Source organism: Zingiber officinale, chromosome 10A (assembly GCF_018446385.1).
Source record: "Zingiber officinale cultivar Zhangliang chromosome 10A, Zo_v1.1, whole genome shotgun sequence".
Lineage (NCBI taxonomy): Eukaryota > Viridiplantae > Streptophyta > Magnoliopsida > Zingiberales > Zingiberaceae > Zingiber > Zingiber officinale.
The window spans coordinates 2,355,201-2,367,585 of NC_056004.1; the positions used below are offsets into that span (position 1 = coordinate 2,355,201).

Sequence of the window (12,385 nt, forward strand, 5' to 3'; positions counted from 1 at the left end):
ATTTAGCTTGTTTACCTCCAAGAACAAGAATATAGAAATTAAAACTTAGAAGGTCAATTAAATTAGTTTTAGAGTAACAAATTACAAAAATAAAGTGTCAGGATTAATGATAATATTTTATTAATACTAAAATATGTGTTGTCCTTGAATGAGAGCATAGATTAGTGTCTTAATCAGATTAGATCCACAGCTCTTAGGAAGAGTTGACACTTGACATTATATCAAAATCAGTCAATGGCTACAATGGTACATGATCCTGTCCGAACCAGGAGTCAACGGACGCTGGGGATGTGGCGCTCCCTGCTGGATCCTCGAGTGCTCCGGCGAACCTGCAACAAAACCGAGCCGGGGGGGGGTGTCCCAGCGACGGCCCTCCGACGCTCAAGTTAGGCGAAGGAATAAGAAAGTGGCTTAGAAAATGTAGACTTGCGTACCTCCGGTTGAAGAAGTGGAGGCCTTATATAGACCTCTCGAAGGAGCCTGGGCACACCAATCGAAGCAATCACCTGCTTTCGACCATGCCTAGGTGTGGGCCTGTCAGAAGGGCATCCATAAGACCATACTGCTACTGTATCAACCTTTCCGTGACGTGATGGTGGGGCCTTTAATAGTGCCCTCTTGCGTACAGTCTAATCATCATGCCTTTGCTGACATACCATATCCCGAGCCGAGCGAATAGGCCGCTTGACTAACCACTGTTCCCTCGCCACGATTCCGGCCGAGCGGACACCTCCGCTCGGCCATTCTATCCTCTGCCGAGCGCCGAAACCCAAACCTTGGTCGGGTAATCTCGTTCCGCGGACGGACCCCATCCGGATCCCCATTCTTACCACGGATCATCACTTCCCCTTCAAGTCTAGTCGAAGGAGGCGAGTCCGACCGACCGGACTGTGTGTCCGAGCGGGTGCTTATCGCCTGATATCCCTTGAGCCGCTCGGCCCTCATGCCAAATTTAGCCGCCGGACCGTCTCCCGGCCCAACGGATGTTTGCTTGTCTAAATCCTCTCAAAATCGCGCAAGTCTTTTCATTGCCAAGCACGCATGTACGGGCGCATTAATCGCGCTCGGTGACGAGCGCCACGTGGCCGCCTCATTGGTGGTGACGCCCGCACGATGGACGCCTTTGTTTTGAAATGAGCGGCTAGATGACGACCTGCCTCTGCCCTGCATCCCGACCGGACGAGGTCGAGTGGTCTCGTTGTATAAAGCCCTCGCTTCGCCTTCACGCCGCACTGCTTCATCACTGCCCTCCCGGTCAGCCGCCTGCTAGCTTACTCCGACACCTCAAGCTTGCTTTCCGGTTTCGAGTTCCGGGATTCTTTCCTTTGATCTTCCCTCAGAAGCTTCTTCTCTCTCGCCCCTTGTTTCCAGTATTGCTAGGCTTCCTTCCTTCTTTAGTCATCGAGCACTTCGCACCCGCTACCGAGGTTCACGGTCCGTGGTATATGAGTATGGAGAGTAGGTTCGATGAGGAGCGCGCCCGGCGCGTTGTTAGGACCTACGGGATCCCGAACGACCATGAAATAGTTGTAGCCGGCCCGACCGACCGGCCCCATAACCCGCCGATCGGTACCATTTGTTTTTTTCTGGACCAATTCCAGGGTGGCCTTAGATTTCCTACCCATCCATTTATTTTGGAAGTTTGTAATTATTTCCGCATCCCGCTCGGCCAACTTGTGCCGAATTCCTTTAGGCTACTGAGCGGGGTGGTCGTCCTCTTTAGGCTGCACAGTATCCCACTTGACCCCAAAATATTCCACTACTTCTTCTACCCCAAACAATCCGAGTTGGGTACTTTTATTTTCCAAAGTAGAATAGGCTTCAAATTTTTTGAGAACATGCCGACCTCCAACAAGCACTGGAGGGAGTTCTTCTTCTATATACGACTTCCCGAGCGGCCAGCATTCCGAACCAAATGGCAGACCACTGTGCCGACCCAAATGAGCTCAAATTGAACGATCGCCTACCTTCACGCAAATTGCTTCCGGTCGATGACAAAATCGACCGATTGCTTCTCAAGGGGTGTTGTACATTTTGGATTATCTCCTGTTCGGGCCAATACCGCGTGGGTAAGGACTCTTTACTCCCTTCCTTTTTTGTCTAACGATTTTAATTTCTTCCACCGCACTGAAGTGCAAGCGCCCAAGGCTACCGATCATCCGAAATCAAGGCCGTGGAAATTGAGTGCTACAAAAGAACTCGCCGAGCGGGTCTTATCCTGACCGCCCAGACGCAGGAGAGGGGGATGCATTACCAGAACAGAAAGTTACCCAATCCGCTCAACCGGAGGTTGAGGCGGATCCTGTTTCTCCGCTCACCCGAGCGGAGTCCCCAGTGCCGGATTCACCATGGAAGTTCGCGGAACGTCGAAGAGGCTCCACCTTCCACGACCCCAGAGGGCGAACCACAGCGCCGATCGAGATCGCTTCTCCAGATAGCACGCCGTCGCAGATCAGGACCCCCGTGGCCTCGCCCACCGCACAGCCCTCTGGCTCTCCTCCACGGACTCGTCGTCGCTACGACGGTTGGGCGAAACTTCAACCATAGGGGAGGCGACTGCGGCCGAGGAAGTGCCGGCCGGCCACCCAACCATCAAGACTACCCTTCGATTCCCATCGAGGAATATTTATTGTTCGCCGATCGCCATCAAGCCCCGCTCACGAAATAACCTGACGGGTCCGCCGCCAAACTTTCGAGGATGCCAGATTCGGTGGCCTCACGACGCCCAAGCATCGGCGATAACCACACGCAGCAGCTATCGGTAGGTCGGTTCCTGATTTTATTATTTCCTTACAAGATTGGGTGAGCAATCGCCACTAGCCACCACCGCCGATGGAGGGTCTCATGGAAAACTCAAGTCTCGGGGTCCATCTACGAGCGGAGAAACAAGCTCATGAGGCCGAACAAGAACGTCGCCGACTGCCACAGAGGTGGCTCGACAAGGCTTGGTGAAGAAGCGACGAAGACGTGCGCGCCAAGATGGAAGAAGCGGGCGATCGCGATCCGGACAAGATGAAAGTTGAAGTCCGAGCCCAGATCGCGATCTAAGGAGCCGAAGCCCAACTAATCGCCGAACGGATGGGCGCTCAGCTGAACGCACTAAAGCGGAGGTGGACCAGAAAGTTCTTCAAGATTCACTGATTGCCTCCCGAGCGGCGCTCAGAAAGTACAAGGAAGGGGAGCCGAGTCGTCTGGCTGCTGCACGTCAAGATTACCTCCGCTCGGAGAGGTTCGGCACGAGATTTGGCGGCAGCGTCTCTTCAACCTTTGCCGAGGCCGTTAAGGTCACTATGGCCTACTTGAAGAAGGGTGGCCACCTTCCTGCGGAAATGCACATTCCCGCCTCCGATCTGGCGGCCATGATAGACGACATTCCGGACGGTTTCTTCAACTTCGAAGACCCCGAGTGAAGAGTGTTCCTCGTCTCTATCATGTTTTTGCGTTTCTTACGCCCAGCGCAACTTTTTGTACTTGCCGTCCGGCATGCTTTCCCTTTAATGCAATTATGTCTTTGCTTGTGTCTTCCTGATCATTATCCATAATATTCTTCTGTTTGCTTGACGTTTATGTTTAGAGTCAGTCATGCTCTAAGTGTTCTCCGTTACGCGGCCGATCAGCTTAACCCATTAAACAAAGTCCGAGCGGGAGGGCCTACTCGCTCTGCACGTATCTAGCCTGTGTGAAGTCAACAAACGCCAAGTATCGAAGGACCAACGCCCGAGCGGGCCTAAACGTTTTAATACTTGTGGTTTCCGCGGTTTCTTATTCTCTGATATTCGCTCGTCCGCCCGGGGTATTTATAGTCGCCGGACCGACTCTCGATTTTTAACGATGGTGCTCGGCGGCTCGGTTTTATAGACGCTCGCTCTCGATTTTTAACGTCGGAGCTTGTCGATCTTTGCTCGGATTTATAGACGCCCTCTCGGTTTCCACGAGGGTTTATAGATGCCGGACCGTCTCCCGGTTTCCGGGTTTATAGCGCCGGACCGCCTCTCGATCTTTAACGACCGAGCTCGTCGGCGGATATTTATAGCCGGTCGGCTCTCGATCTTTAACGACGAGGCTCGTGTGCTATTCCCGTCTGGCGCGGCTCTCGATCTTTAACGACGGTGCTCGTCGGTCGATTTATAATGTCGGGCTCGCCGGTTTCCCGTCGGAGGGTTTATAGACCGGACCGTCTCCCGGTTTCTCGGTAGGTTTATAGACGCCGGACCGTCCCTCGATTTTTAACGACGGGCTCATCGCCGGGTTTAACGCCGGTCTTCGCCGGGATTTATGACGCCGTCTCCCGGTTTCCCCGGAGGGTTTATAGACGCGGACCGTCTCCCGGTTTCTACGAGGGTTTATAGACGCCGGACCGTCCCTCGATTTTTAACGACGGGCTCGTCGGCGCGGATATTTATAGACGCCGGTACGGCTCTCGATCTTTAACGACGGAGCTCGCCGGATATTTATAGCCGCCGGGCCGGCTCGATCTTTAACGACGGAGCTCGTCGAGCTTTTAAGCCCATTGGATAACGTTACCGCCGAACGGCAGTGGTCTTGAATCGAGCCTTTGGCTCATAATATACCTCCTACCGAGCATGGCCTTCGCCGTCGATCGCTTGGCTCGGATAATTTACCTCCTACGAGCAAGACGGGCCTTCGGATACTATACCTACCGAGCAGCTGGGCCTCGTCGAGCCGGTCTCGATAATTACCGCCGAGCAAGCACGGGCCTCGGATACTATACCTTCTGGCGAGCACTTGGGCCTTCGTCCGAGCTTGGCTCTGATACCTCCTACCGAGCGGCACGGGGCCTTGATACTATACCTCCTACCGAGCTCTGGGCCTTGCCGCCGAGCTGGCTGATAATTTACTCCTACCGAGCAAGACGGGCCTTCGGATACTATACTCCCACCGAGCTCGGGGCCTCCATCGAGCCTGCCTGATAATTACCTCCCACGAGCGGCACGGGCCTTGGTCCCGAGCCTTGGCTCGACTTATACTCCTACCGAGCCAGGCTAGCCCCATCGAGCCTTGGCTCGCACACACCCTACCGAGCGGCACGGGGTCTTCCCATCGAGCCTGCCGGCTATCACACCCACCGAGCGGCACGGGCTCTTCCCATCGAGCCTTTGCTCACATACTCCCGGCCGAGCGGCACGGGGTCTTCCCATCGAGCTCGGGGCTCGGTTAATATGATCCTGGCCGAGCGGCACAGGCTTCCCATCGAGCCTTTGGCTCGGTTTATTTACTCCCGGCCGAGCGGCACGGGGTTTTCCTATCGAGCCTCGGGCTCGACTAACATACTCCCGGCCGAGCGGCACGGGCTTCCCATCGAACCTTGGGCTCGACTAACATACTCCCGGCCGAGCGGCACGGGCTTCCCATCGAGCTCGGGGCTCGGTTTATTTACTCCCAGCCGAGCGGCACGGGATTTTTTACTCAAGAAACTACAAATTTATGAGCAACAGAAATAATTGAAGAACTGACCTGCCGACCAGCAGGGGATCTGACCCAATTTCTTGACTCCCGAATACCCGTGGAGTGAGAAGAATATATATACTTGTCGAAACTCATCAAGGCTTCCTCGTCGGACCGATATCGGGGCAGGCGTTGCTCCCACTTGAATTCCGGTCGGACCCCCATTTTTAATGCCTCGTTCCTCCCGGGCCGGATATCCGCTCAGCTGAGCCTTCGCTTCGTTGCTCCACGAGCTTAGCCGCTCTTGCCTCAAGAAAGGCCGAGTTTCTCCCGGGAGAGCGCCACGTGAGGTCGCCCGCCGTCCATTGCTTCGCCGGCAGGAGCGCTCCCACAGACGGCGCCAAATTGATCCTGTCCAACCAGAGTCAGACGGGGGTGGCGCTCCCTGCTGGATCCTCGAGTGCTCGCGAACTGCAACAAAACCGAGCCGGGGTGCCGGGGGTGTCCCGGCCCAAGTTAGGCGAAGGAATAAGAAAGTGGCTTAGAAAATGTAGACTCCTCCGGTTGAAGAAGTGGAGGCCTTATAGACCTCTCAAGGAGCTCGGCACACCAATCAAGCAATCACCGCTTTCACTACGCTGTGGGCTCGCGGAAGGCATCCATAAGACCACATCGCATCAGATCAACCTTTCCGTGACGTGATGGTGGGGCCTTTAATAGTGCCCTCTTGCGTACATTTGCTGACATACCATATCCCGAGCCGAAGGAACAGCCGCTTAACCATCGCTCCTCGCCGATTCCGGCCGAGCGGACACCTCGGCCGATTCTATCTCTACGAGCGGACACTCGGCCACTCGGCTCCGGTTCTCCTGCTTTGGCGTCGGAAATCCAAACCTTTGGCTGGGTAATCTCTGGTTCCGCTCGGACGGGACCCCATCTGTGGGTCCCCCATTCTTACCGCCGGATCACTTGATCCTGTCCGAACCAGGAGTCAACGGACGCTGGGGATGTGGCGCTCCCTGCTGGATCCTCGAGTGCTCCAGCGAACCTCCGGTTGAAGAAGTGGAGGCCTTATATAGACCTCTCGAAGGAGCCTGGGCACACCAATCGAAGCAATCACCTGCTTTCGACCATGCCTAGGTGTGGGCCTGTCAGAAGGGCATCCATAAGACCATACTGCTACTGTATCAACCTTTCCGTGACGTGATGGTGGGGCCTTTAATAGTGCCCTCTTGCGTACAGTCTAATCATCATGCCTTTGCTGACATACCATATCCCGAGCCGAGCGAATAGGCCGCTCGGCTAACCACTGTTCCCTCGCCACGATTCCGGCCGAGCGAACACCTCCACTCGGCCATTCTATCCGGTTCTCCTGCTTTGGCGTCGGAAACCCAAACCTTTGGCTGGTTAATCTCTGGTTCCGCTCGGACGGGACCCCATCTGTGGGTCCCCCATTCTTACCGCCGGATCAGTACATATTGATTATGACGATCAATATCAATTGAAACCATGGCTTGTACATATAAGTCCATCTCAACCAAAACCACATATGTTTACTGCAAGTACAAACAATATGTTTTGACCTTCAAATTGATATTGACACTTGAAATTATATATCTTATCTCATACGGATATAAAGAATAATTTAGATATTCTTTGGTCCTGGAATCTAGAATAACCAAAAACTCATAACCCTAAAATATAGGCCTGAGTTAAACCAACAAAATTAATTCAATTTTTCTATGAAACTTTTGGGTTTGGATTTTTCCTGTTGCGCCCCTATTTAATACCCTTGCACCCTTTGTAATGAATTATTTGGATGATCATGAATTAAACTCCTTGGTCGAGCACATCATGTCATTTGTAATTAAGCACTTCCATGAACAATCAATCTACTTAAAAATATCACCTAGTAAATATCTCATACTGAATATTTGCCTAGTACCCATATTATACTATTAAAAATAAGTAATTGGCTATTGGTCACTTCTTGTAGACACTTGAAATCCATCAAAGGAATTTAATTGAAGAAACCATTTCCACTATGCAAGTAGTTCTTGATAAAAAAAAAATTTATGAAGTCCAACATAGAAAATTTATAACGTGTAATTTTCAGTTAACAATTGAATAAAAAGTAAATAATTAGCATAATGAAAAAAAAATTATGTTACCTTTAAAAATGCATTCCAGTCAGTGGTTGTGAATGAAGAGCTAGGTGAGTTGAATTTCTTCATAAAAGAAAGACAAAACAGTCACATTTTGCACAATTAAATATTGTCATTTAGTGTAAACATCAATTCCATGCACTCATTTCAGCTAATAGCTTTGACATGTAAAACAGCGTATTGTCACTTGGAGAGAATGTAGAATAATGGGAGGGATTAGAAAACCTATGGGTATCAGCAAGATTAAAGACCTAACATGTGATAAAAGCAGTAACAATCGGTGTAAATTTTGATGAATTGGTATATGCTGATTTTTCAAAAAGTTACTTAAAGTAAAGCAGAATCACAAGAACTGAAAGCTAATCTTTGATAAGCGATGTCACTAAAATTAAGATCCCTGCTAAGCATCCTTTTCCATCAAAAGAAAACCAACCGTCTCTAGGATAGCTGACCATTTTAATCATCAAGGGCATGCATATTAAAATCCATTTGCAATAATCAAGGAACACTTCATCTTTCATGCTTAACCAGAATTCTAGGATGCAACAGGATCACCCCATACCTAAAAACAGGTGAGGGGAAAAGGAAACACACAAGAAAACAATTTTTAAACAACAGTCTTTAATGTTGACTTTATGACTGATTTGCCAACTAACAGAGATCACACATGGATTTTTTCAATGCAGAACCCTGCTCTTCTTTAGGGTCAGAGTAAGAACATGAAATATAATCTCAAATACGATAACAATCACAGATCAAGCACATGCCTAATGGCATGGCACTAAAATCCACCTTAAGCATGTGGGGAACATCTCTTACAGTCTTCAGTGTCTCATGCAATGCAGACATCACTTCCTCGCAGCAAAGAAAAAATGATATCTTATCCATTTGATGAAATACAGTTACCGGAACATGTGACGTGTGGTGAAGCTAATAAAAATGCCAAACTTGTAAAAGGAAGGATACTGTATCCAGGCGATTGTTCAAAATGTCAAGGTCAAGAATAGGCCTCAAGAACCATGCCCTAATGCAAACAATAGAGCATTGTCAGAGCTTTTAGATTTTATTTCAGATGCTTATTATAATATTCTGACAGTAGATTTCGTGGACTTGCCTCAAAAGACGCCTTCCCATTGGTGTAACACACTGAATAGAAAAATAACATTAGTTAAGATTCTGGATTTCTAAAGTAACAGACTTCTCATACCTTATTAAACATTCCGAAAACTGAAAACCTGCACCAGAGAAGTAAATTATCTAAAGAAAATATCTACTATATGAATTTGACAAGCAAAGTGTCTACCCTTCCTTTGCTCTACCGATTCCCATGTGACTTGGGTGCTTGTCAATTTGAAAAATTTGCAATGCATCATGAGCAGCTGCATCAAGTTTGAGAAATTTGTTTCTGTGTTTTGATGTAAGAAATGACGGTCATATTTTCCTTGGTTGCGAAAATTGAACACAGAAAGCAGAATAATTGCCTTAACAACAGAAAGGATTGTAGGCATTGGATAATATATAAGTGTAACAATGTAAATCTTAAATAAGAAGGATAAAATGAGATTTGAGACACACAATCAATAATTATTGATGAGTAACCACATTCATTCTGCTGAAATGTATCTACAAGCCTCTCATTCTCTAGTATGGCAAGAAGACCCCCACCAGCACGAACTTGAACCTCACTCCCAAGGTCCATCATGGAGTTAAGCTACAAATAAGAAAACAAAATTCTCCAGATGATTAACAACAAAAATTAACAATTCTTTGAAGCAATCAACACAGAAGAATATATTAAATCTGCAAGATATTAGTGAGCACGACCAAAAATTTCATTTGGAATCATACTACCTGAATGTAACAGAGGAAAAGAAATATCATATTTCAGTAAAAAGGGCATTGCAGAAATGTACAAATAATATCTTAAAGAAAGCATGTGGGAACAAATATGGGGAAACATTGTTCAAATGATCTCAAGATTGTCTAGAAACTGGAAGGATGGAGTGAATGGCCAAGAGAAAAATTGAGGGATTATGAATTTGGTGATGTCTTAAGAGAATAGATCAAAAGGAAGCAAATGTAAAGAGTTTTTTTTTGTAAGATAGATCGAGTACAATTGAAATTGTCGTGGCTTCTGAAAGGTGCTGGGTTATCCACAAGAGGGAGTGGAGAGACTCATAGGTAAAGCCATAAAGTCCTCTTGTAAGTTAGGCAGCTCGAGAAACTTATTCATGCCAGCTGATCTTAAGTTCTGTTTCTGCATAGGCAGTATCGGAGGAGTTTGTTAGCAAGAGAGGAGTTAGTTGTGCTGCAAATTTTGCTGTGCATGATGTATGCTCCTCAGTTGACTTTGTTATTAAATTGATTTGACGTGGGAACTATCTGTTCATGCCGCCCATTATTTTAGCAAAAAAACAACAGTAATAAATTTTGAAATTCTACTACGAGCCTAGCATGTAGACATCTGCAAGAGAGACTGGGCCTCTATAAAACTAGAATATATTAGCAATTATCTTATCCATTCTTTCTCCTGCCTTGCATCTCCACTAGTGCACGAAATGAGTTGCCTAAGATATAGTACTATAAATACACCTGGTAATGAAAATCCAATTTTCAACCAATGTTTTTAGATAGCAAGAGCCAACATATATGAACCATAGCTCTCATAGATATAGCAATCTTCCAATGACGAATAAGCTTCTTGATTAGCATCTTCAAAGAATAGGAACAGAAATTCCCTAATGTACCATTTAAAACATGATTGCTACCCTGATTAGATATTCCTCACATGGAAAGTTGCATGTCATTAGGGTTCTTACAAAGCATATTCTTTCTTTGATGCTAAGGCCATCATCCATGCCAGCAACTCTCAGATAAACCAATCTGCAATCTCAAATTAAGATAAAACAAAACAAGGCTGCACCTATCCTGCTGTCCATTCAAATATGGAAAAAAAGGATAACCTATGAATCACAAAAAATCAGACAAAACCGTATTATGAAATATAACTATATCCAACATCAGGGTATACAGTAGCAACATTAGCATCAAATGTCAGGTTAAGCATCCAAATTAGAAAATAAAACAAGAAGAAAGCAGAAAGAATGAACAAACAAAATACCTATGAATTACAAAAAATCAGACAAAATTGTGTGAACTATAACTATATATATCAGGGCATACAGTAACAACATTATCATTAAATGTCTGTTTTAGCATCCAAATTCGAAAAGAAAACAAGAAGAAAGCAAAAGGAATGAACCGACAAGATACCTTTGAATTACAAAGAATCAGACAAAATTGTACTATGAAATATTACTATATCTATCTATCTACCAGGGCATACAGAAACAACATTAGCATTAAATGTATGGTTTAACATCTAAATTTAAAAAAAAAACAGAAAAAATGAACCCCCAACAAGATACAACCCTCATAAGTGTTCGTGCAAGATCAAATCCGTATTTTGATATATAACAAAGAGTTTAAAGCTAGGCACTAGATGTAGAATGTGTCAAATGTGCAGATAAAGTTAACAGGAGAAATCCCAATGGGACAAAGAGATCGAGCGCCAAGCAAAAAAAGTCTTGGTGTGAAATCCAGATGGTCGACGGACTAAACATTTGGTATGGAAAGTCAAGATGGGTCGATGGACTAGATATATAATAGATGAAGTATGGATGGTCGACGAACCAAACATTTGGCAAGGAAAGTCCAAATTGGTTGACAAACTAGATTTTTAGCAGAGATTCCAGATAGGTTGATGAACCAACATCTGGCGGAGAAAGTTCAGATGGGTTAGCAAGACTCGATGTTAAGTATTGGTTACCACATACTTATATATATTTTGAAAATTATTTTAAAATTTTCCAAAATTACTTTGAAATTTTTTGAAAATCATTTAAAAAATGTTTTAAATTTTTTGAAAATCATTTAAAAAATGTTTTAATTTTTTTGAAAAACCCTTTAAAAAATTTTCAAAAACTATTTTTAAAAACTACATGTAAAATTTTCAAAAATTACTTTGCAACTTTTCTAAAATATTTTAAATTATTTTTAAAATTATTTCAAAAAATTTCAAAAATTGTTTTAAAAAACTACAGGAAAATTTTTAAAAATTTATTTTTGAAATTTTGTGAAAATTGTTTTTCAAAAAAAAACTTTGTAAATTTTGGAAAATAATTTTAAAAAATTATTTAGAAAATTGCTTTGAGAAATTTATTCCAAAATATTTTGAAAATTTATTTCAAAAATTATCTGAAATTGTTTTGAAAAATTATTTTGAAAATATTTTTAAAATTACTTTGAAAATTTTCAAAAATATCTTTCAAAACTATATGGAAAATTTTCTACATGTGTTTTGAAAAATTACTTTCAAAAATTTCAAAAATGATTTATAAAATCATTTTCAGAAATGTTTTGAAAAATTGTTTTCAAATATTACTCAGAAAATTTTAAAATATATTTTGAAAATTTGTTTTTAAAAAAAATTGTAAATCATGAAAAAATGTTTTGCAAAATTATTTTGAAAATTGTTAAAAAAAATAATTTATAAAAAGGGGAGATCATTAGTGCAAGGAGCACCAACTTATTAAACCAAGATTTTGATGTATAACAAAAAAACTAATAATAATTGATTGGAGAAGTCCCAATGAGTCACACATACTAACCATGACTCGTTTGTTAATGAGGTACTTAACCAAACTTATCTTAGAAAGACAAGTGTTACTCACACATACTTTTATATATATATAAAAGTATGTGTATATAAAAGTATGTGTGAGTAACACTTGTCTTTCTAAGATAAGTTTGGT

The 12,385-nt window shown here is 44.5% G+C and overlaps 1 protein-coding gene across 5 annotated transcripts in view; it reads right to left on the minus strand.

Annotated features, from left to right (window-relative positions):
* Window positions 1-12,385, minus strand: part of LOC122028127 (DNA mismatch repair protein MSH5) — a 37,696-nt gene that overhangs the window by 21,635 nt on the left and 3,676 nt on the right. For 3 of the 5 annotated variants that reach the window (XM_042587138.1, XM_042587140.1, XM_042587142.1), the window contains 8 exons: window positions 10,391-10,454; window positions 9,128-9,282; window positions 8,875-8,976; window positions 8,779-8,806; window positions 8,686-8,717; window positions 8,538-8,595; window positions 8,364-8,450; window positions 7,578-7,634 (listed from right to left, as the gene is read on the minus strand). In XM_042587138.1, the coding sequence (XP_042443072.1) occupies window positions 7,578-7,634; window positions 8,364-8,450; window positions 8,538-8,595; window positions 8,686-8,717; window positions 8,779-8,806; window positions 8,875-8,976; window positions 9,128-9,282; window positions 10,391-10,454 (583 nt within the window). Of the gene's footprint in view, window positions 1-7,577; window positions 7,635-8,363; window positions 8,451-8,537; window positions 8,596-8,685; window positions 8,718-8,778; window positions 8,807-8,874; window positions 8,977-9,100; window positions 9,283-10,390; window positions 10,455-12,385 lie in introns of all 5 variants that reach the window. The other 2 variants (XM_042587143.1, XM_042587141.1) reach the window with 2 other exon arrangements.